We start from the raw sequence: 26,281 nt of genomic DNA on the forward strand, positions 1-26,281 counted from the left end.
TACAGTCCGTGATACAAGATGTTGAGAGAAAACGCTGAATAGCTAACTACCAACATGCATTCTTTGATGTAAATGCCTCGATGAATTGGAAACAAATAATTGCCGTTTTTAGAACTTTCTGCACAAGTAAAGCTACCGATATCATCATGTGGTATTTTTTCTGTGCTATGTTAGATGAAGGCTTATCAATGATTTCCGCTGCGGTGGCAAACTGCACGCGCTATTTTTATATTGTAATTATGAATAAGAACCTGGTTCGTTCACACGCAAAATCCTTGTAATTCAAGCGATTAACCGACTTCATTAAATCACAGAGTTGATTATAAATCGTTCTCTACCAATGAAATCATCTACTCATCAGTCCAAACATTGAAGGTATCGTGATCTCATCATGGATGGTTTTTATTTACCTAGTCACGAGTACAACATTAACCACTTATTAGTTGATTGTTTTTTGAAGAAAATGTCACAATACTTGTAATGTAGGACTACTACATTTCCAAGATACAATTGGTAAATGTTTTATGGTATTTTTCATATCACCCAAACAATTCTTTACCAAGTACTCCATGTCATATTCCATTACCATTGAAATGCATGGCAACAACATTCCAATAGAGTCTTTGAAAAATGAGCGTTGCTACTTCATTTTTAGCATAGTATATTATTAAAGAAGGACTAGGATTGCAACACCTGATATGTGTAACACAGTTAACATCATGGCCAATGTTTACGGTACAACAGTTAATTTTTGTTCTATAATCCAATTTCATCATTCATCTATTACAGTACGTATATGTACTGATTCTTCAATTCTTAACTTATTATAAACGGATTTGGTACTCAGACATAACATAAACATTTTTATATTGAAATTTGTCCCAACTCAATTAGCTCGACGTTTTAATTCAGCTTCTTCGGAATAAGATTCAGAGCAAAGCTTAGAATAAACACACGAATTCATCTTAAAGGGATCCAAAAATACAAGAAGTTTAATAATCAATTATAATCTAATTGTTTGTTTTATGTTTATTCCAAGAGAATGATTTATTATGCTGTTTGTCTATTTTTCCCTGATCCTTAGTATCAAATTTACCTGTTAGTTAGTACCTGATGGACGTTGTAATCGACTAAAGTTTGGGTGTAGACCGACGAAGCATACTTTCACCTATCTAAGAATCTACTCTATTTGACTGCCGACTTTCTCTAATCGAGTCATCTAGAGTTGACTGCCGACCTTTCCCTTCTTTAGTACTGATCCCATGATTTCGATATCGGTCATCGTAGCTGACTTTCTCCGGTCCCAATTTAACTATCACTTTTCCATCAGTTATTGCAGCTTACTTTCTCCACTCTCAAGTATCGTACATTTTTGTCGTTGTCTTTCTCTAATCCCAGGCGCGTTGCATTTGGTTGTCGGCCATTGTCATGGACTTTTTTCTCTACCACCTGACAATTGACTGTCAGTCGTTGTAGCAGAACTTTCCATTTCTCCAGCACCTGACTATTGACTGCCATATATTTCTACCAACTTTCGCCAATTCCTATCACCTAGCAGTTGGTTGTCGGCTGTCGTAGGTGACTTTCTCCGATCTCCAGCACCTGAAAGTGTTAGCTGTCTGTTGTTGGAGTTTACTTTCTTTGTTCCTGACTGCATAATTACTTGCCATCGATTGAGTCTAATATTTGCTTTTTCTCACTTTCTGACATTTTATGATCATGTATGTACTGCCTTTATCGTATTTCATCAAAGTCATACATTGTAACTAGCTGTTGATTTTCGTTATTCTTATCATCTGACAAATGGCTTTCTCTAATATATGGCGAATCGTTAATGTACATTTTTCAAGATGTATTTTCCAAGAAATAAATTAATGTTTAAGATTTATTTTGCATAAATGAAAATTGACATATTTCAAAATGATGATAGTCTGCCTTCATCAATCATGTACAACACAATGAGAATATTTGGAAATGCCGTGCCCTCTGGTATTAAAAGATCCGATTATAAACATACCTGTTTTCGCTTATCTTGAAATTCTTGGTACGAATTGCCGTCTTAGTTTACAACTTCTGATCTAAAAAGGTTCGTCTATTACTTCGAGGGGTTTTTTTCTAGACGCGGATTCACATTAACAGGACACAAATTTTCCAAAATATTTTCAAACGAGGTATCTAAAAGGAGTAATCGGGAACACAAAATTGAAAAGGAAAGAAAAAATTGTTAAGGTTTCCTCATTCACCAACTTTGGTCCTGTTCTGTTGCTATATTCTGTATAAAAAACAGTGTTTTTGTAATTAATTATCCGTGCTCGGTTTCCCTGCTTAACGCAAACATCATCCCGAATTTAATGCATCCACACGGAGTCACGGATTCGTACTTAACATAGGCAACCTGTACCGTTCTCGTTTTATTCTTGTTTCATTACCATTGCAAAGCCCAAAAACTACCTTAGACGGACATTGATGTACCGGAGGATAATCTAGTGTTATTGAACGACATGTCCTTAGTCATAAACCGCAGCATACGTAAATAAATGGATGCACTTTTTAAACGTATTCTCCACGCATTTTTATGAAATGCTACGTTAGGTTTAATGTAACTTTGCACGCTTATCTGTAGTAGCATAACACAGACTCCCATACCCGTATAGTATGGCTTTTGGTGGCCACTTGATAAACATAGAGATCTGTAAATTCATAACAATGAAATTGAAACAGAGGTACTTATTAATCCTATTGCCTTCGCTAGGATTCGGAACCCCTAATTTACTAGTCTGACACTCAACACCTCATGTTAAAGAGAAATTCTCTATAGCTTTGCTGTATATCACGGCTAGTATTTACCGGGGTTACATATTAATAGCTGATATTTGTTGAGGAGATCTAACAAGGCAAGACTAATTGTTTACGTCTGAGACAATGACTCCTGTCCAAGGTGCGGTCATTTTTATTAGGTTTGTTCTTTTTATAAACTTTAGTCAAGAATCTCACAAAAAGTATCAAATTATTTAGTTTGGAAAATAATAAAACTTGCCATTACGGCAACACGTATTTGTTAACCTTACATATATATGTAGCTCTCAAAATCCCACGAAGGAAAACTTGTCAGTGTTGTGATAGATGCATGTAGATCAAATATAGTATTTGTACAGTGTTCAGTTGGCAGACGACGCAAAACCTCTGTCTGTCGTCACTCTCGTGATTCTTGACATTTGGTTGGTAACAAAGAGCCAGATACTCTCAAATCCTAAGGCGGCACACCAGCTTAAAGTAGCTCTTTTAAAGACTTTGCGCTATGATAAATGTCAAATGCTATAAAGTGCTTACGATGGGTATCGATTTTATATCAAATTTATGTAAGTCTCCCTATATCATATGCGTTATATATGGGTGATAACACTTGAATACGCATTAAAAAGGGTACACTGAAACCTCATTATAAACACCGCCTTGAAGACTGGACGAACGCGGTTTGAATAGTTGGATGGTCTAAACAATGAGTATAACCATTCAGACAGACTTTCGTTATGACTTCTTTTGTCCACCTTAATAAATAGAACTAATTGATCAGACACCTGGCAGATTTATACAGTTGAATACGCACTAGGTGACTAATTAGCTGTTCAGAGGTATGTTTAATAAGGGAAACTTCGATGCAAAACTGATCTTTTAGACCTTTTAAAAACTTGTCTTTATTTTAAGGTAGGCTTTTAATAGGCTTTTTATAATGCTTTTATAATATTGAATGCAAAAGGAAATTTTAAGACTGAACACTACGTCATCCATGGAAAGCTAATCAGGCAGATTGAAATAGGACGAACGGAGTGTAATGTATAAAGTCACTATATTTATACACCACTAGACAATACCAGATAATCTTTTGAAGACAGTTCAACGTCTTGGTAATGTGTATTGGTTTTTTCGGTTGTTTTATGAACTCTCTCAGGAACCAACACTAAGAGAACCTTTTTTCTTTAATCTCATGGCATTTTATTTGTTTCAACTTTAGTAGAGTTAATGTTCTCGTAAACGTTTAGATTAATTATCAAAGCCAAAGTGACGAGTGAATGAAGGAGAAAAGACCCGGTTTAATACGTTCCTCAATCCACAGTGTTAAATATAATTGTTTGTCATATAGAATAATCACAATTTGAACATTGCTGGCATTATCAAATTGTCTGATCGTCTTTTCATCTCATTCTAAATGACGGTTGCCAATTTGGACCTATGTAGTTTTGTCAAAATGGGTGCAGCTATTAACTTGATTCACAATTAACCCCTATTTTACTCCAGGTCAAGTACGTGTCGACCACGTGCCCTAATGTGAAAGGTCTCACAAGATCTTATTAACATCTTACTTGGGTGGTTGGTTGACGCAATGGTAGCACAATCGCCTTTTTCCATGACTTCCTGGCTTCAATTTCTCGAACGGACGTGAAAAGTTAGGGGGTTTCCTGCCTGTCCACGTCAGGTTCTTTACCTGGGTACTCCGCTTGCCATTCGCAGTAAGATTCTTCATGCGCTTCAATCTAGGCAAATAACACTGATCGATATAAGTAAGATAACTTGTAACCTAAATAAAGTTGATATTCATATCTTATCTGTTCCACATACATAGTAAATACCATATTTTGTTTGAATTATCCTTGATGAACGAACTGGACAAAGTTTTGGTCGTTGTATGACGTCTCGGTCATACAACTGCATTAATTAGCAACCAAGCATTGGTAAGAATATTTGATATGTAATTATCAATGTTATTCCAACCAACTTCTCTTGAAATGATTATAATGTTTGATGATGTTTAATTCATTAATTGTCTATAATATGTGTGTCTTTTGTACAATGAGTATAATACATCAAATCGGCCATTTTGTTATGTTCTTGAAACGTTTTGATATAGTTTTAGTATTACATTGTACAATTTCAGCTCTTCAGAAGTGGTGTCAAATATCTGACTAATGATATAACATTACTTGGATTTTTGCAGACAAATTATAATGTTGCTTCATTTCACTTGTCCTACCGTTTCTTTCACGAGAAATCCATGTTATTGCTGTTTTAAACACGTTGTTTACCCGTCACGTGTCGCAACACTGTGTCGCTACCCCTACCGTCCTGTAGTCAGTTTTGAGTTGGCTTGTTTCCAATTGACAGTGAAATGTGCTATAATAATAAAAAAAATCGTGATGTCTCATTTCCGGACAGGTCGATACGATGCCATGTATTTTTACATGGTAATTTTGATGGATATATTTTCTGGCAGACAAATGAATTTTTTTTTCTTTAACTCTCGTGATGTTTTACTGTTTCCGGTTTTTGGGTTTTTTTTTTTTTTTTTCGTTTTTTATTCAATAATCAGTTTTGAAAGATTTTTCATTTCATTTTCTTTTCAAAGCATTGATATTTCTGAACTATGAGTTAATCATATTTGTATAATTGCTTAGAACTGCAATGGGATGGTTTAAATAGAATTGTTTATCGTATATTTGTACTACTTTATACACATAATGCTTTGCGGCAAAATAAGATGGAGAACTATATTGTTTTGAACCTTGATACATCAGAAAGAGAGTTCCCCACATCACCAAGCGGATGTATGCATTAGACACCAAAAGTCAAGTAAGTCACGTTTTTTTCCGTTTTGATGAGGGTATTGTCGATAATAAAAGCCTGCAGAATGCACAGAAATCGTTTCAATACAGTTTTACAAGGAAATAAGTATTTCGCGGGCCAATAGGTCGTGTATTCTATGAAACTAGATTATGTACTCTCAATATAATCAGATATATGCTTTACTTTGCCGTATGCCTCTATTTAAGTGGGTTTTTTTCCTTGTCGCCAAGCATCTTGTTTTCTATATTTTCATTGTTAGTTTGGTCTTTGAATCAGAAGTCTATGATATTACAGATTCTAGCAAGCATATCTTTGAATTTCTCTATCCCGCTCTTACTCACTCTTCTGAAGTCATATATCCTTTATACTCTTAATATTTGTGAATGATATCACTGATATCTTTTGAAAGAAATGCGATGTCTAACTCTAAAATTCTCTAATTCTCTCTCTCTCTCTGTCTCTCTCTCTCTCTCTCTCTCTCTCTCTATCTCTATCTCTCTCTCTCTCTCTCTCTCTCTCTCTCTCTCTCTCTCTCTCTCTCTCTCTCTCTCTCTCTCTCTCTCTCTCTCTCTCAACATACAAAGTACGTGTTATACTCTCTCTCTCTCTCTCTCTCTCTCTCTCTCTCTCTCTCTCTCTCTCTCTCTCTCTCTCTCTCTCTCTCTCTCTCTCTCTCTCTCTCTCTCTCTCTCTCTCTCTCTCTCTCTCTCTCTCTCTCTCTCTCTCTCTCTCTCTCTCTCTCTCTCTCTCTCTCTCTCTCTCTCTCTCTCTCTCTCTCTCTCTCTCTCTCTCTCTCTCTCTCTCTCTCTCTCTCTCTCTCTCTCTCTAAACTTGTTTATAATTGTTTGTTATTATATCATACTGTCTGCCACCTTGTAAATATAATGTGTGTATTAATATGTTTGGAAACGGCTTTATATAAGCTGTAAAACTTGTGCCCAATCCTATTTCAACTGATGTGCAATAAAGTATGTTTAAATCAGACGTGATATTACTTTCCTTTTCTCGCGATATCACCGCTGAATTTATAATCTGCTGTTCGAATAGTCGTATCCATCTACATTGAATGCGAGGAAAGAAAAAAGAAAAAAAAAACCACCAAATCTTGACTTCAACACAAATGCAAATTACATCGTACGTCAGTAGTCCCGATATATTCGAAAATTCAACTTTTCGTTACTGTCTGATCGAATTTTATAGCATAACAGGACTAATGGACTTCAATATGGAGATGAACGTCGGTTCTGCAAACTCTATGATGCGGAAAGCCAACTTATCTTTTGTCCAAGGAGCAAGGTCGGTCCATATTTTATTTCAGATATATAAGATATGATAAATTCTAAAGTATATGAAATATTTTATAGACAATAATTGTAATATATAAGATATATTACATAAAAGATACATGATATATTACATGAAGTATCATATTAAGAAATTTCACCAGTTGATATATGAGACATACCATATGTTGCATCAGATAACTCAGTGTATTTTCTGTAACATACATCTTGATTTGATTGTTTGATTTAAACATATTTTATTGCATATAAATATACATAAAGGATTGGGCAAAAGTTTTCCAACTTATACTAAGCCCGTTCCAAGTAATTAGTATTTAATATAAATGTTGATGATGGCCTATTGTGACATGACATCATCCGAAGTCTCGTATTATATAAGATATTTTAAATAGGACTATGTCAAACCGTAAAATTTTCGAGAACTGTAACAAGTTAGTTAAATGTATCTCTGAGCAAATTATACTGATCTTTTAACATAAATAGAATAGACTTTTATTGTGCCACATGGCCAATAATACGTTCTGAAGATATATAATTGTGTCTCTCAATACATTTAGGACATCGTCGAACAGCATGTTCCTTTCGTCATCGAGGTCATTTTTCGAAGGGCTCCAAATGTTTCATGTAGAGACTTAAATCGATGCCACTAAATCTCATTCTATATATGGCATCTCACATAGAAACGATATTTCAGTTATATAACTTATCTTATATATATATATATACTTGGTGGAACATAAAATTGACATTGCACTTTGAATACATGAAGTTGGTTTGTCCGACTATGACCAACTAATCTGGAATTGCATGGTAGTAAAGAAATATAATTAGGATGAAGACGACATGTCTGTCTAACACAGTCATATTTACTACAAAATCTCCTGAATATATACACTGAATAAAGATCACTATCCAGCCCCGGGTATATATCTGAGATCCATGCCCTGGGGATCAACTTTACATAAGAAAACGGGTAACACGTGGCAATCAATAAAACAATCCCTCTTTCTGTGGATAGCCTCAGAGTTGTAGATTAACTAAAGGTTATTGAATCATTCCCAAGTATCTACCTGATATACTGAACAATGACACGTTTTACGTCGTTTTACATTTGCAGGAATGGTGTAGGATGCACTGGGTTCTTGGGAAAAGAGTTGCCGACTAAAATCCCTTGATCATTCAATTCCTATAATGTTGTCTCAAAGGCACAGTTCAATAAAATAGCATTACGTCAACAACGTACTTATAGTCAGACCCGGATGAATTAGCTGAAGTGATATAAACGTCAACGTCTGCTGGGACAGTGAATATATACCTACCAGCTGAGCCATGCCCTGCGCTTAAACGCGTTTTTTTTCTCATGATAAGATCCTATACTGATAAGAAAACCAAGAGGACGAACTTTAAAATTTGACTGCTTCAAATCAATGACTAGTGAATAGCAAAGTTCTTAACAGATGATGCATAGAAAATGAACGAATGGCTGGTTAATTGATTAATTGATTAATGAATTAATTAATTTATCAATCAATCAATAACAGATACATGATGAAGTGATGAACTGGTAAATAAGGATGACTTACTATCTACAAATATCAGATGAAAAAAGAGGCACATATGGCCTGTATCACCCAACTAGACTCTTAAATCCTAGAAACGGTAAACATGACAATATGTTTGGTATTTCAATTATTTTCAAATTAAAGCTCAGTTATCTAACCTGACCAAATTTGGTCAAAATAGTGATTTGTAGAAAATTGTTGACGGACGGACATCGTCAAAATTCCCTCAGTCGTTTATGGCTAGTAGTCATTTGTAGGAAAATGTTGACGGACGGGCGTCGGAACATGGACGACTGAATCCGCTGTATCCTTATAGATAACTTGGCCCTTGGACCAATAACATATGACTGACACACTTCGCTGATCAGTAAGATTACCGTCAAGCTATAGAGTTTATATAATGGTCCAACCAATGGCAAAATTCCATTAAGGTCCAGAATGTCCATGAACAATGTACGTTTAAATGTATTAAAACGAAAAAAAAAAAAAAAAAAAAAAGTAATTGACAAGCTGATTGACATGAAAACGACGACTGGTGATAATGGACCTAGATGTACATATATTAGATATACTTTTTATGATAGCTAAAATAGCGAATTTTGAAAAACTAAAAAAAAATATAGATACATAACTGCCGAGTCATTGTAGATTTAAAGAAAATCCGAGCAATGCCTTACTCTAACAAATTTAACTGTCGTACTGTAGATCATTGTAAAACAGAAAAATGATGAACAATGTCCAAGTTCCGACCCACACAAATTAACTACTGAACACATATATATACGTCACCGGCGAATTTAAAACAAATGGAGAACAATGCATAACGGACGATCTATAAATACACGTGTCATTTTTTTAAATGGTCGCCATAGTTACAACGATTTAAGATTAAAGACAGGTCTCTAAAATTTCGTGTTTTTCATTTCATGTAGAGAGGAATTCAAACTGTATCAACCAAACATCAATAGAAAATAAGCTCCATGTAAAAACAGGATTAAGTAAAACCGTCTACTAAGGATTCATACAAACGACACACGAGTAAATAGCAGCTTTCAATACAAAGATAGAGTCAAAATACAGAAGCACTAATAAACTAGACTGTAAGATACAGCTGATTTTTCCTTCTGGGACTCGGCAATGTGTTGAAACCTCGAGGGTGGCTCGGGAAAATTAACATCGGCCGAAACAAATATCAAAATGTACATGAGAAGGTGTACTAGCCATGCGATTCGATAAATAATATCATTTAAAATGACATAAACCCAAATATCACCACTTCAACTTTGAAATGGTGCATTTTTTACATAGTAAAACTCGATAACTCATGTATAACATGGTCGTTTGACGTGCTAGGGGCGGTAACTCTAACATATGACTATTATTATTCACATTAATAACAGTATCAGATTATTTTTCCCACTCTTCGTTTTCTCAACCTTTAATCATCGTGAATGACCGGGAGAAAAAAAAGCAAAATATCGATTTCCAAACAAAGCCATATTCATTAAAAAAATCATATTTCAATGAAGGCAAACAGTTGTTCTGGAAGTGTTAAGGTATATCGTCCGCTTCGAAGGCAACACCCGCAATGTAAATTTTGGAGAAAATAATAATTAAAAAAATAATAAAACGGCAACATTGTTAGACATACTATGACGTTGCATCAGAATATTAATATAATTCTTAATACGATCATGATTGCCTTTCTAAAATCTTGTTCTTGTCGCCCAAACATTCATTTCAAAATTACTTGTTGCAAGTTAGACGTAAGTTCAGCTTCCGATATATGTTACTGAAATTTTGACCATGAGAAGAAATCCTATAGCCAGCAGTCCGTCAACACAACTGCTGACCATGCAGTATTATGGTAACTCAAGGCTTGGTTGGAGATAATTAGTGGTTAGCGGGTATGATCCGTTATCGATCGTTCTCCGAATACGAGATTAAGTGCCATACGAAGGCTTGGAACTTATGAGCATTGGGGTGTATCGGAATGCACGCAAGCGCTCGCTTTGTCATTTCTCTCACTTTGTGATACCTCTAATTTGCGCTCCAGCAAAATTTTTAAAACTCGTATCGTATGTCCTTTCATAAGTCTGTAGACAACAGTTTACAATCATCCTCGGTCCCACTATCGCTTATTTACGCACTAGTGCGATTTTTACCTGGGGTTTATTTTAAACAAATCTACTTTGCATATATAACGAGCCATTTCATTTTTCCACTTCATCAATGTCGAAAGTTTCGATGCCCTTAAACCGGAGACCAGGTAGACAGATTGTGAATAGAAAATCTGATGAGTTTTTATTATGAAAAAAGGGTATTTTCTTTGCCTCAAACCATTAATGTAATTTCCATATTAAAACTTTGAAGAAAAGATAATTTCTATACGTTTACCAGATCGGCGGAAGTACGCGGTCCGTAAAGCGGATGATCAGATACCTACAGATGATTTACTTATAGCTGGATTTCATGAACCTTTTCGACTTGATAGGAATTTTGCTGGTGGAGGTGTTTTGGTCTACATAAACGATCTTCTAAAAGTAAACCGCTTACCGGAGTTAGAATTTCCTGGGGATGAGGTAATTTGGATTAAAATCACACTAACCAATTCGTCTTTCATCATAGGTACAGCATATAGTCCAGAAAATTCTGTGTTACCCTTTTGGGACAATGTGCGTACATCTATTAGTAATGCTTTAGACACAACACCAAATATAATAGTAACTGGTGATTTAAATGTCGACTTATTAACTGCATCTCCTAACCATTATCTTTTCGAAATTATAACTTATTTTAGTATGATTAATGTCATAAACGAACCAACTCGTACTGGACCAACTCGATCCAGCCTTCTGGATCCCATTCTCTTAACTCTTCTAATCTCTAAAGTCTATTTCTTGTGTTGATTCTTCTATCATACCAGTTGATAAATCCTTCAGTGATCATGATAGCTGTACTGCTTGCATTAATCTTCCATGTGCTTTTAGATCTATTTATAAGCGTAAAATCTGGATGTATAAAAGGGCTGATTTCCGAACGTTTAATAATCTTATTTCTAATTATAATTGGAATGATCTTTTCCTTAATTGTAACACAATTGATATTGCTTGTGAACGTTTTACTAATATTTTTTTAGATTTTGCGAATTCATGCATTCCATCTAAAGTGGTCACTATTAGACCTAATGATAAACCTTGGATGACCTCTGAATTAAGGAAAAATTTGAGAATTCGTGATAGGTTACATAAAATCGCGAGGTCAACCAAGCGCCTTTCGGATGTTAATAAATTTAAGTCTCAACGAAATAAGGTTAACAACATGAAAAACCACGCCCGTTTATTATTTTATGAGAATGTTCATGGTATAATTGAAGAATTTGTGTCGTCTGATCCAAAATCTTATTGGAGACTTATTAAAAGGTTAATGAATTCAACTGGAACTTCACAATCTATTCCTTCTCTTGTAGATCCTCATACTAATAATGTTGTTACTAATGATGAAGACAAAGCTAACTTATTAAATTAATATTTTTGTAATATTACACAAGTCGATGATAGAAACACTGCAGTTCCTGTAGTTGAGTCTAAAACCAATAAAACGTTTAGTTCTGTAAGAGTAAATAGAAATGAAATCCGTGATGTTTTACAGATATTGAAGCTCGGAAAGGCCTCGGGTGAGGATGGAATAAGTCATCATATGTTAAGAAATACATCACAAACTGTTTGTATTCCACTTGAAATTATTTTTAACATGTCCTTATCGTCAGGCATATTTCCAGCCAATTGGAAAGTAGCAAAAGTTATGCCACTGTTTAAAAAAGGTGACAGGCATTCTCCCTCTAACTATAGACCGATTTCTCTTCTATCTACTGTTGGAAAAGTCTTTAAGCGTGTTATTTTCAAACATCTACATAATTATTTCGTTGAAAATTCATTGTTTTATAAACATCAGTCTGGCTTTATGCATGCGCATTCTACTGTATATCAGCTCATTGAAATTGATCACAATATTTGTATTGCTATTGAAGAGAAAAAACACGTATGTATGGTTTTCTGTGATATTTCTAAAGCATTCGATCGTGTTTGGCATAACGGTTTGATGGTAAAACTAAAATCGTACGGACTTTGTGGTGAGCTATTTACGTGGCTAGAAAACTATGTATTTAATAGGCAGCAGAAAGTTTTCCTAGTGTTTGTTCTCAATTAGGTTCAAACTCAGCAGGGTTCCTCAAGGTTCCATTCTTGGACCACTTTTGTTTCTTATATACATAAATGATATTGCCGATGTGCTTGAATCATCTGCTCGCCTTTTTGCAGACGACACTTCTTTATTAAAGTCTTCCTCATCATGTCTTGAAATCCAAACTGTCTTAAATAGGGATCTTGATTCTTTAAACTTTTGGGCTAAAACTTGGTTGGTTACTTTCAATCTAGATAAAACTGAGGTAATATTTGTTTCTTATTCGATTGACATAGATGATGATTTAGACCTGAAGTTAGATGGGAAAGATTTGAATTTTACTGATCATCATAGGCATTTGGGGGTAAATTTTAACTCTAGCGCAAAATGGGGGGGATCATATCAATGCTACATATATGTCTGTTATGAAGAAAATCAATGTTTTAAGAAGGTTGAAATATTTGTTAAATAGAAATAGTCTCCTAAAAATTTACAAAGCTTTTATTTTACCAATTTTAGAGTATGCGTGTGAATTGTGGGACGGTTGCACTAATACTGAATCAGATAAATTAGAGAAAGCCCAAAGAGAAGCTGCTCGTATTATAACTGGCCTTCCTTCTTATGCATGTATAGAAAATTTACATTTTGAAACTGGTTTAGATACACTTTCGAATCGTCGAAAACGAAGAAAACTTCAACTTTTATTTAAAATGCATAACAAGCTAACTCCAGATTATTTAAACGATATCTTGCCACCTATTGTTGCAGATAATAACCGATACAATCTTAGAAATAACAATGATTATAGAGTTCCTCTATTTGGGCTTTCTCTTACAAACCTCTCTTTTATACCTTCTATAATTCGTAGCTGGAATTTGTTAGATTTCTAACATTTGTACGGTCACTGCCTTCCATAAATTTGTTTAAAACCTCACTTACTTTAAATACACAACAATCCCCACCTATTTTAGTTATGGTGAACGGAAGTTAAACATAATACATACTAAACTTAGACACAGTTGTAGTTCCCTTAAATACGATCTTTATCGAGTAAATCTTGCTGAAAATCCAGTGTGCTCCTGTGGACATCCTTGTGAGAATGCCTTTCACTTCTTCTTCGAGTGTCAAACTTTCAGAAATGAAAGACACATTTTGTTTCAAAATCTGGCTGAGTTAGAAGTAGATTTGAATTTAGAGCTTCTTTTATTTGGTAATAACGATCTTTCTGAGGACCTAAACTATTTTGTCCTTACACATGTGCAAAATTTCATTAAATCCAGCAAAAGGTTTTAAAAGATTCTTATACGATGATGTATTTATGTCTGTGTGTGAATGCTTAATATGTATAATTTATGTTTAAGCCTATCTCTTTATAAACATGTATTTGAAAATGTATGTTGGGAGAGGGCTCCAATAAGTTGTAATAACTTGTGCCCAATTCCCTTGTTCAAATTTATTTTGGCAATAAAATATGTTTAAACTAACCGTAAAGCGTTAAAGTTCCAGCGAACGAGCTGTTCTATATCAAACGGATCACATATGTATTCCACATACGTTGTCACAAAGCGCGCATGCCCGACAGAGAGGACGAAAGAGAGAACAAAAGAGAGAAGTATGTATAATTGTTGACTTGTTTAACAGATTTTTATATTACCTTCACTCGAGCAGGCTCCCCTGAAATAGTATCGGCGGGTCCAGTAATAGTTTATCATTGGTATAGATTTATTCTTCGGACCGCATAGTTACTACAAGCAAGGAAGCAATGATAAGTGTCAACAGGATGTCCGCATTGGCAGTGACGGTAATCTTCTAAATTGAAATTGAAACGGTCATTTTTAAGGTCACTAGATTTTTGCTTTCTTAAACCGATCCGAATAATTTTGAACTAGTTTACTGATTAAGAAACACTGTTCTAATTTCAAGGTCAAGTGAGTTCCAAAACCAGATGGTAGAAAGGAAAACGGATACACGGTGAAGACCTCGACTTTTCAATAAGATGCTTAACAACTTCACGTACAACTTCCTAAACCGTTATTACCAACTCTTATTGGTGAAAACAATAGATATGCTTGGTGTAATAACAACTTCGGCATTCCTCAATCGAGACTCTCCCTAACCCGATCGTCTTTTATACTTATCACTCTTCAGAATACTTTAAATGATGTGGTTCGTTCACTACCTCTATTCGATTTGTACCGTCTCCCCTGTCTGTCTATTAAAGTGTCGATGATCAGAAATGGGATGTTTTACACGCACGACTTAGACACAATTGTAGTTCTTTTGATCATATTTTTACAGTAAACCTTGTAGATAATACTTCATGTACTTGTGGTGCTCCTTGTGAAAAGTCTTTCGCTATTTCAGAGTATCATCTTCATACTATTTTAATCTAAAATTTCACTAGTTAGAATGTTTCATTCAATAAGTATACAATTTTTTCAGAAATTATTGTAGATAATTTGCATGTATGCGTGTTTCCTTGAAAGTACTTTACCGCCTAATTAAATGTATATTGAGAGAAGGCGTGAGTAAGTTGTAATAACGTGTGCCTCACCCTTGCTCAAATGTTGACGATAAATGTCCAAATAAAATAAAATCAAAATCAACCATCAATCTATAGTCGGTATTTTGGTAAAGAATAGGTCTGTGCATCACGAAGACTATGCTGCGAGTTTTCTTATTCTAAAGAAGATAATAATGAGATCATGTGATAAGCTTAGAGTTTATTCTCTATTTTGTAGAATTGCTGTAGATTTCTTCACTAATGTCGTTCTGATAACTTCTAAATCGCTTTTAAAATTAAGATTTTTTTACTGGTATAAACGATAGTAAACCAGTGACTAATTTTTTCTCAGTTTGTTTGCGATTAATTGCATGCAGGACAGAAAGTTAGGTATACCAGCACCAAGGTATCTCATTAAAAAAACGAAATAATTGTCTTTGCTTTGTCATTGTTAATATTTGTTGGACGATGTTTATCAGAACTAGTTTTCATAGTTTTACAAAAGATATATAAGCACAGAATCAAAACATTTCCATTTGCGTTTGTACGTTCTCGATATAACAATGATTATCTGAAAACTAACCTTTTTGTCTAAATTCTGATCCAGAAATGTTTTTCTTGTTACAGTTACGTCCCCTGATCTTGTTATAGAGGCCGCTACCAATTCAGGCAAATATCAATTCCGACACCCCCCTCTAGGGCCATCGAACTTCCCTGCTCAAGAAGGACGAAAATAAGGAATTTCTGCGCATACATTACACCAATTTCGACAACTTTGCAGCCTTACTACGCTGTCTTATCGGTGAGATTAGAACTTAATGATCTCATATAATATTATTCATTTATTTATCTTCAATCTTGCAAAGTTTTGTTTGATATTTATACGTGAATACACGTGAAATACTGCTCCAAACGAAGTTACCGTATCGGTTTAATATGAGCAAGGCGCAGACGCAATGGCGACTTCCCCGTTGCCACTAAACTTTGAGTATGAATAAAATTTCTCTGAGGCCAGCACCGGTGCAATCCTGTATGATCTTTCACATGAGATAATATGTTAATATGTTCACTTGATTCGTTAGATATCATGGACATCGCAATTTCTTGGTCATGACCGTCGTAATTTTCGCAATCTCCAGGTCGCCGTGATCTGTTTACTATTCGGTGCAGCCAGGGGGAAGTGCGCGTAAACTAAGCGCAGTCGCAATGATTCAGCACCTGTCTTTTTACCTTGCGCACGCATGTGAACGTCCTCCGATAAAACAAGCACTTGCAGACGACAAGTTGCGCTTTCTGATGGCATGTTAGCCTTTATTGAACAAATAAACTTAGCACAGTACTGTTAAACCATAGTATCTTTGGTGCATAAACTCATCGTAAGTGCGACTCGGTGTTACATGGTCATAGTTCCTGTCTATAAGAGTAGTAAATATTGAAAATGTCCCTTTTCAAGAAATTTAGAAAAATGACTTTTATAATTAACTTGAAACTCTTAACTTGGTCAAAATATGTCAATGATTTTTTTAACCTGTTTACAGGTTCTGCATATAGGCTTATGAAATGAGTGCTGTTTACTATATTGTAGATTGTCATTTGAGATGAAAACATAATATTAACTACTATAGCATAATATAGGTACAGTATACTTTGATAACTCACAAGTATCTTAGTTTTTGGTTGATTTAGTAATAATTTGTACATTTTGTGATAGAAAATTATGCTTTTCATATACATACAAATTTTCCATTTTCTTCTCTTCAGAAATTATATGAATCTCTTGTACCTCTGGTATATAATGTGAGAATTGTGAATGATGATGAACTCCACCCTGGCCTCTTCAGTGGCCAGTGCAATGTCTGGAGCTGGAACATTGACCATCAATACCACACCAATGAGCACAGGAATGCTTAGTGACGGCATGAGTGAGCCAAGCTCACCTGAAAGCTCATTTGATGCCTCAGATCTTTTGTCAACTGGAATGTCAGATGAAATCACTGTTCAACTTGCTGCATCTGGTAAGTAAAATATAATAGGGCCTAATTGATTTTCATAGGCAAGATAAAAAAAAACTAGATACAGGAAACTAGATACAGAAAACTAGAATATAAACATTAAAGCAATAAATATAACATACCAAAAGTACAATAGCAATGCAGCATATATATCAGATATCATATTTTATGATTGATGACCAGTAATTTGGAGTAGAAGAATGTCATTCATTTCAGTATTTTGAGTCTGAAATGCTTGGTATTTTCAAGACATGTATCATCCATTTACTGTTAAGGTTTGATGTTTTTAAAGGAACGGTTGGAATGGCAGCAGCTGCTGCAATTGCTAGTGGTATAAGAAGGAAAGCAAAAAGGCCACATACTTTCGAAACAAATCCTTCCATCAGAAAACGCCAACAGACAAGACTTCTTCGGTTAGTTTCTTTGTGTATTGAATTTCAAATGGGAATTTCATAATAAGTTCCTTGAAGCATGCTACTGTTTTGTTGTGGAATACAGTAGGTATGGTGATCACATTTTCTGTAGAAAAATATTTTAATGAGCAGAATATTATGAGAATCTGTATATAACTAGCAAGCTGTAATAAGAAATGTATTGATTGGCACCGACTCTGTAGGTTATAGACTTAAATCAGTCCCCCCGACCCCCCCCCCCCCCCCCCCCCCTTTTTTTATTTAGATAATTTTATAATCAGAAAATACAGAATTGTATTAATTCACATAAAAAATAATTTTTTCATGAAGTGTTAAAGACTTGGCATTTCTTGTTAAATTTGAAAATCGTACATTATCTCAAATCTTGCATACTCAATAAAAGCATCAATGAAGATCAGAGTGAAATGACAGATAAAATATATTTAGTAAAATGGTATTTGGCTTTCAGGAAATTGAAGCGGACTATCGAGGAATACACAACACGTGTTGGCCAACAGGCAGTGGTATTATGTTGTACTCCAGGCAAATCTTCTCAAAACAATTACAAGGTTTTTGGATCTCAGCCCCTAGAGAATGTGGTAAGTATGATGTACTACTGAAATGATAATATCTTTTATGCCATCAACCCTCAAGAGAATCTCAAAGGATAGCACAGCCAATGACAATATTAGATCTGTTTTCTAGTCACCTGATACTAACAAGTATTTGTGGAAAAATTTCAACAGAATTTGCTAATTTTGAAAGAACAAGTTACTATGCTAGTAGCAAGGGATGTTATCCATTTATGGGCCACGACAAAAAACAATTTTTTGTAAATCTTTTCTATTGTATACTAAGCATTTACACTGCTTTAGATCCTTTTTGACAGTTAATCATTCAGTTTCCAAGCAAATTTCAGACAAGTATTGCTAAAGAATTTTTGAGATATCAATAAAAGTTAAGGCTTATCATCATTATTTTACATAATTACTTTTACATCAACTTATGAAAACAATACATTCTGATAATGTTCGTCTTCGTAGGTGAGAAGCTGTAAAGGTGTGGTGTTGCAAGATTTAGAATCTACTTTATCAGAGCTACCTTCAAATCAAACAGAGACAAGTGGTCTGCATGAGTTGCCTCCCCTGTCAATAGATGGAATACCTACCTCAGTTGATCAAATGACACAGGTGGTGTATATGCTGAAGTTCTTCAATATATAATATCATAACACATTGAAGGTGGCTGATCTGGTAGTTAGTTATCCTTGTTAGCTTGTCAACTTTACCAAAACCTGATCATGACACAATCACAAAAATCATGGAAGTACACCCTTGAGAAAGTCCATAACTCTAAAATATGCAACAGCTTTGCATTTGTTCAGGCTAGGAGAATTCATTATTGCATCACTTGTATATGTTTCCTATTTTCTTATAGAATGAAAATGCATGGTTATACCAGTTCTATTCCTTATTTAACATTTTCTGTGTCGTTAGGCCCAACTACGGACATTTATACCAGAGATGCTGAAATACTCAACGGGACGCAGTAAACCTGGATGGGGCAAGATGGAATGTATACCTGCATGGTGGCCTAAAGATATACCCTGGGCTAATGTCCGTAGTGATGTCCGGTCTATGGAGGAAAAGAAGAGGGTAATTGTTGGCTATATTAAGTTATGAAAGTACAGGAAAACATCTATGATTCAAATTTCTCAATGTAACAAAGTTTTTGTCCGGTCCCAAGTTTTATTCCTTTATATTACTTCTAACTTACCCCCTTATGAATCAAAGTTTTATAAATTGAACTTTTTGATGTATCAAACTTTTCGATGTATCAAAGTTTTTAACAGACCGTAACAGTCTTCGCAAAAGGGATGAAAAATTGGCAGTCATCCAGAATGGTGAAAATATTTTTCTGCCAGATTCGAAAAAAAATCTGCCAGATCGAAAAAGAAACCTCAATATTCTCCAAAAAAACAAGTATAATTAACTGTATTTATGCAACACAATCACACAAAGACACATTTCTGCTTGCATAGTGATATTGCATATTTCAGTAGATCCCTATTTCCTGAGACATTTCTTTCAATGGACCTTGTGCACATGAAAACTTGAAAATATGAATATATTTTGATGAAACCTCAGGTCTTCCAACTTTCTTGAAACGAGCGTGGTAGTCTTTTAGATTCATATTCTTTGACCTTTTGTTTTTTTTTCACTTCCTGTTTGTTTTCATTTCTGGCCAGGTTTTGCATCTTCATAATACCTTAGAAACGACATAATACTTGTAATGACAGAATGTTAATACATTACATGATGTTCAAAAGCGAAAATGTATTGAAAATGTTTCTAATAATCAAAATTTTCTTGTTGTTTTCGTCCGGGAATTTTGCTGACAGCATTTACAAATCTGCAATGATACAAGCTAATTGATTGGATAGGTTGGCTTTGCTTAACCAATCAGAAACATTGATACATTACAAGGTTATTATACTGGAAACTCAGCCCTTTAACATTTATGTGTCAGTCTTAAGATAATTTCTGTATCATGTGAAGACCACTTTAATGCTGCCCATTATTTCATTTAAAGGATCAATTTCTCGTTGATCTCTATTTAAAGGTTTTTTTTTCAAGAACGTTTGAAGATAAAAATGCATCTTTTCATTTAAACTTATGTTTTGGTATTGTTGTGTTTTTTCAGGTAGAAATATTGTGTCATCAACTTTATATAGTCATGAACATGAAAATGTTGATATAACCCACCAAGCATTATTCAAAGTCTTGATGTATCGAATAGTCAATAATAAATCAATAATTTGGTAGTCCCTTGAACTTTGAAATATCAAAGTTTGACTGTACTTTTAAAGAATGTTGTAAGTCTTCTTTAGAATCAAAAGGCTTGTACATAAGATATTTCAAGAATTTACGCCATGGTAAATAAAAAAAAATTATTAGAGATTAGATCTTAATGGTGTTCATTTATAGTTAAATGGACAACAATCACACTTTACCATTTTGCAAATAAAAAGTTTGTGAACTGTTTAGCAGATCTCATGAAACTTCTAAACAGACTTAGTTCATATTCAAACTCTGGTGCTGGAACTTAACCAAGTTCAGTTTTCATATCTTGATATCCTGAAAAAATTCCAAAAAATAATTGCTTTCATTTTTGTTCCTAATGATCTATGACTGTTTTGTATTGTCTAGGTTTCATGGACAGAAGCCCTGAAGACAATGGTGAAGAACTGTTACATGCACCATGGAAGAGATGATCTACTAAACTTCTTCAATGGTGACCAGGAGCAAAATCAGCCAGCTTCCCAGACAATGCTACAGACCATCAATAATCCAGATGGAACTGTTTCTATCATACAAATAGAAACTGGTCCAAACCAGGTGGTGACCCTCCCAGATGGCACTCAGGCCACTGTAGTAAACACAGTTAACTCGGTGAGTCAATCTTCAGAAAATAAAGGGTCATTTTTAGTTTGTTTTTACATACATGTACAAATTCCAGAAACAAATGCCAATTATGCAGCATGTTTTGCTGAACTCAGGCAGAGGGGTCATTTCTGGTTTCCATATGAGGGATTTGTTAGACATTGTGCTTCTCTGTTTCTCGGATACTACAAATCCCACATCAGTCCATAAAACTATGCTGATCCAATAGTGTAACACTTTCTTTTGCAAGTCAATGAATCATCTTGTCGCTTCACTTGGTAATGTGATTCTATTTCCATGAAAGCAATACAAAAAGTGATATAACTATCCTAACATTATCTATTGATTACTTTGTCATCAGACATCCCAAGTCCCGCAGGAGGCCACACATGCCGTCCAGACACTTGCTGATGTGGTGGCCAATAGGCAGGAGATGCAACTTGGTACCATGAATCCAGTACAGGTGGAGATGAATGTGGAATCAGTGGGGCATGGAATGGCAACCATTTCAGATGATGGCCACATAATACTGACAGGAGATGGAAATCTAACAGGTACAGATATTGTAAAGTTCCATAGGCCTCGAAGGTCGTCCTAAATATGTGTGATTTACGGTCACAAAGTCAGATGTTTAACTTATTTCAGTGATTAACTTACATGTCCCTTTTGTTAAATGGGATACATGTAATGTAACCCATGTTGGTCCATCCTGTCATGTCCCATCACATCTTGTCCTGTTCAGAATTCGTGTCATATCCTGAAAACTTCTCGACAGATCGGATTCAGATCGACCTCATAGTACAGTTGTGGAATAGCACAACATTACATGATATGCGATGTGCACATGTCGTCTGCAGGATGTGGGCACGATTGGAAAACCGGGCAAAATAACTATTGCATATATGTTCACATGTTGTTCAGTCCTATCGCACAGATGTGCGATTCTATCATGGCTGATATAGATTTAGAAATGACTAATAGATAAAAGTGAATTAGGGTTTATTTTCTTAATATATGATAGTACAACCAAGTATATTACCTTATTAAGCTATAAATGTATAGGTTGGACATATGTAGATATATTAGATACAGTCTGAATAGTTTTATACCCTTGTAATTTAAAGTGTTTTGCTTATAAAGTGCCACACATGACCAGTCTTAGTGTACGGACGCTCATTTCATATGTAAACAATAAATGGATGCCTGTTTTTCATCTTGATAATGAATCATCTAAAATCTTATACAGTCAGAAAGATAATTTTATTTCCACTACTTCTGTATTACTCTCATTTTTCAATCATTTTGCAAACAATATAATTCATGGGAGACCTAGCCAGTACAGATCTGGACCTGTCACATATATTTCCATATACAGGTAATTTTTGTTGCCCAAAGTACACCACTCGGCACTCTTTGAGGTGACACAATACGATAGAAGACTAATAAATGCAAGGTCCATTTTTCTTTCAAATTAAAGATGACTTCTATAATAACTGATCAATTTTGATACTCTTGTGATGGCTATTTAGGCATAACTACATGAGTTTTCCGTTCAATTTTAAATGTAAAATATTTGTGTACCTTTTTTATCAAACCGTACAAAATGTGCAACGATACAGATATACTAGATACAGTATAGTGCGTGTGTGAGCAAAATATGCATTGTGAGCTACCACAACTTTTTTACATTAAGTAATACCACTGATCAGATCCTGGTTTACATAGTATTGGGGACATTCATATTTCATTTATATTTCCTTCCTGTTTTTGGTATCTTTGTCATATTTGTGTATAAATTATAATGAGGTTTACCTTGAATGAATATGTCACACATTTGTGATTAGATGTAGCTTGAGCCAACAACCACATTGATACAGCTGTCACCAAAAGAAGGACTGAAACTAAATATTATGAAAACAAATATTGTTCGGAGTTTTAGATATTGCAACCATTTTAGTGTTCACTGATTAGAATTCTCCTGTGATGGTAAACTGACCATGTATTCTTACTCTTTCAAGGTTTAATGACAATACCAGCCATACCTGTGTCCATGTACCAGCAAATGGGGTCAACAGTTACCTCCCTTGCCCAGTTACAACAGCATGGCAATATACACGTGATTGCAAAACAGGAACCTGAGGGACTTGGCAGTGTAGGACAGGAAACAATGTCAGACCAGTGTGTACAGGAAGTCATTCATGTCCTGCCAAACTCTATTGATAAAGATGACAAACTGACACAATCCTGACAACACTCACCAATGAAAATATTTCATTGCAATATTTATTATTTCTGTTATTGTTGAAATGTCAAATGCTGTATATTAGATTTCAGTTTAAATATTATCATGAATGTGTGAAGCCTTCAGCTCTACCAATTGTAAGAACAATGAGGAAAATTGTCTTCTGACTCTTGCAGCTACTTAAAATGTTTTTTAAACTACAAAGGTATTCATTCTCAAACTAGCATTTCATATAAATTGTTTGAGAATAAATTTCAACTACCATATTACAGCCTATAAGCTACAACTGTGACTGCTACTCAACAAGCACAGTGTACCAACTTATGAAATTCAAAAGATTTTGAGAAATAGAAGTATTGGTGTACAGGCTGTTTGTATATCAAAATTTTATAATTTTATGATTTTTGGTTTTAATTGTATATGAGGTTATAATGACTTTTTAGATCATCTGAGACAATGGTGGAACCATTGTTGAATCAATATAACTTTAAACTGAGTGAATTTCTTACATAGGGCTCTCACAATTTCCCCAAGGGAAGAGATAATATTTTGAGTTTATGAAGGTAGATTTTGATAAGAAAGTAAAACTTAGTTATAATATGGGATGGCTGTTATTTTTTCCATTCAAACTTAATCCTGAATAGCTCCTAGGGACTGAAATAGTGGGGCCAATGGGGTCAGAAAACTAAAAAAATTCTGCTTCATACACCAAAATGCTCTTCGTATATTATCATAATGGATGGGTTTTTTTAAAAGCCATTGTTTTCTAAAATAAATTCATGAGGTAAGTCTTGTTTCCTTTAAGAAGGGTACATTTTATTATACTTAAAGCATGTACAAGCCATAAGATTTAACACTTTTGGTTCTTTATATTTCATTTACTTTGAATTGAAGTAATTCAGAGTTATCAGCACATTGTACTAATTCTTTTACCATGTACATGTCCCACCTCATCCTAAAGACGATTGAAAGAGGTTGAAATATCTAAAACCTGAAAGTTTTCTTCAATCCCATGGTTACTGGAATCAGTTCCTTTTCATCTCTTAATCATAATACCAGATATTTGGTAGGACAGTATAATTGTTTTTGAAAGAATCTAGCTAAACGATGATATTAATATAGCTTGGCTCGGATTTGTCTCTCATTGTAAAAGAATTTATAATTGCCTTGCATTTGTCACTACAAAACAAGAGAAATAACAATGTTTAAAAAACTCAGGGGGCTGTTGAAGTCATTCTTTTTTTAAATTATTGGATTTATTGATGTAGAAAAAACCAGTCACAAGTGATTAAAGCTTGATGTGACTTAATTGAAACTCCTTGTGAGCATTTACTTACTGAGGATAATGTAAAATGTTATTTCTAAATCTTATAGTACTTTGAAGGTCATCAGTATTTTTTCACGGGTATATCTGTTGGATAATTTGTGTGGCAAGTGTGTTTAACAAATTATATTTTATTGACTTAACATTGTTCACCTACATGATTGTAACCATTCTGAGTTACTTCCCTTCATTTCACACTGTCAGATGGTATAGGTGCAAGCTTGACTGCTGATAGGGGTCGAGAATAGATATTAAAATAATGGAAGTTTATATCATTTTAATAGATTCATTTATTTAAGAATTGGTGCACAGGAAAGTGTTGCTTAGAGTTTGCCTAATATATAATTAAAGAAAGTGTTTGGAAACTGAATACTTGCAATTTATTTTTGTGGCTTGCAAAAATTTGATGAGGTAAAAAAAAATTTTTATCCAAAGTATGTTCTTGGTCTTATATGGAAACCAAAAGCTGAACAGGATGGTAGAATATTTTCTCGCAAGGTTATGGTGTTCAATAGCTTTTATAATCTATCGATTATTTTTTAATTTGATTTTTAGTCAATTTTTTTCTTGTCAAGCATGTTATTGGGCATTTTCAGACATCATGGGTCTTATTTCTGATATTTGATATATATTTACATGTGTAAGAGCAAACCAGTTGTTTATCTTTGAATTACAGGTAGCAATCTGTTATATTTAATGAACAATGAATCTCACTGTATTTTACTGTACAACAATAAAAAATTATTATTTTCAAATGGTATAACCAATTAAAACCTGATTGTAAACTAGCTTCCTTTTGTCTTGCCTGTAAACAGTTGTTTTGTAGAATTACATTAAGGATTATGACTACAGATGTATCAACTTTTAAGTTAAATCAGGCAAAATCAATCTCAACAGACTGGAAGCTGCTTCTCCAATATTTTATTAGGTATTCCGTTGGAACACAAGTGAACTTTTAAGTCAGTATTATGTAAATTTATATTAAATTTTCGGATTTTATTCCTCTCTTTCCATGGCCTTCATTTGTCTTGATAACATCAACAGTAAAAATCATTACGTGTAGTTGGTTTTCATCAAAAAAATTGTGAGAATGTATCTGTCAAATGAGTCAAAAGTTTTGTTTACACTGAAGGTTTTTGCATCATTGTTATTTTTCAAATTAAAATTTGTTCTTCACTACTTATATTTTATGTTGTTGTTTGTTTGAAGTAGGTATAACTCGCTCTTAAATGATTTTCTACCATGGTCACATTTTCACAACTTTTGTCTCTGTTAATCCCTAAATACAAGGACGGATATACATGTAAGCTGTCAACTATAAATATTCCTAAAATTACCCTGAATCCCTGAATTTTGTGCAACAAAATATCCTTAAGGAAGCCACACAAAGCATTGTTTCAATAATCTTAAGATCGATATTTATTTTAAAAGGCAAGTATTTCAATAAGTTACAGCAATAAAAACGCACTAAATGAGATTGCTAATTCTCGGAATTTGCCAGAAATGTAGAGTAGATGGTATGTATTTAACGTTACAAGCCGAATATATTTTGTAATTGGTGGCTTCCCACTTTACATATTACAGATCTGAATTTGGAATCGTATTAACTGATTGTTTATTATTTTTTAGCTAACCTGCCCTAAGGGCAACTGATTTCGTGTTGTGGTGTGGCATTCT

At 34.3% G+C, this 26,281-nt stretch overlaps 1 protein-coding gene across 1 annotated transcript; it reads left to right on the top strand.

Annotated features, from left to right (window-relative positions):
• The first annotated feature begins 15,897 nt into the window (after window positions 1-15,897).
• LOC132546532 (DNA-binding protein P3A2-like) lies at window positions 15,898-25,783 on the top strand. Its single transcript, XM_060210252.1, has 9 exons — window positions 15,898-15,972; window positions 16,932-17,185; window positions 17,475-17,595; window positions 18,065-18,194; window positions 18,639-18,785; window positions 19,092-19,250; window positions 20,805-21,047; window positions 21,400-21,592; window positions 23,057-25,783. Exons 2-9 carry the CDS (start codon window positions 16,981-16,983, stop codon window positions 23,284-23,286), a joined length of 1,428 nt encoding a protein of 475 aa, XP_060066235.1. The 5' UTR covers window positions 15,898-15,972; window positions 16,932-16,980; the 3' UTR covers window positions 23,287-25,783.
• Window positions 25,784-26,281: the final 498 nt, after the last annotated feature.

Source organism: Ylistrum balloti, unplaced genomic scaffold (assembly GCF_031769215.1).
Source record: "Ylistrum balloti isolate Yb309-2 unplaced genomic scaffold, AGI_CSIRO_Ybal_v1 Utg369894, whole genome shotgun sequence".
NCBI classification, from domain to species: domain Eukaryota; kingdom Metazoa; phylum Mollusca; class Bivalvia; order Pectinida; family Pectinidae; genus Ylistrum; species Ylistrum balloti.

What these genes read in the sequence shown, in the direction of transcription:
- LOC132546532 (XM_060210252.1), top strand. Translation starts at nt 16,981, where the DNA reads ATGATGATGAACTCCACCCTGGCCTCTTCAGTGGCCAGTGCAATGTCT. An exon ending in TGTTCAACTTGCTGCATCTG is followed by an intron (nt 17,186 to 17,474) that starts GTAAGTAAAATA and finishes ATGTTTTTAAAG; the next exon opens with GAACGGTTGGAATGGCAGCA. An exon ending in CAACAGACAAGACTTCTTCG is followed by an intron (nt 17,596 to 18,064) that starts GTTAGTTTCTTT and finishes TTTGGCTTTCAG; the next exon opens with GAAATTGAAGCGGACTATCG.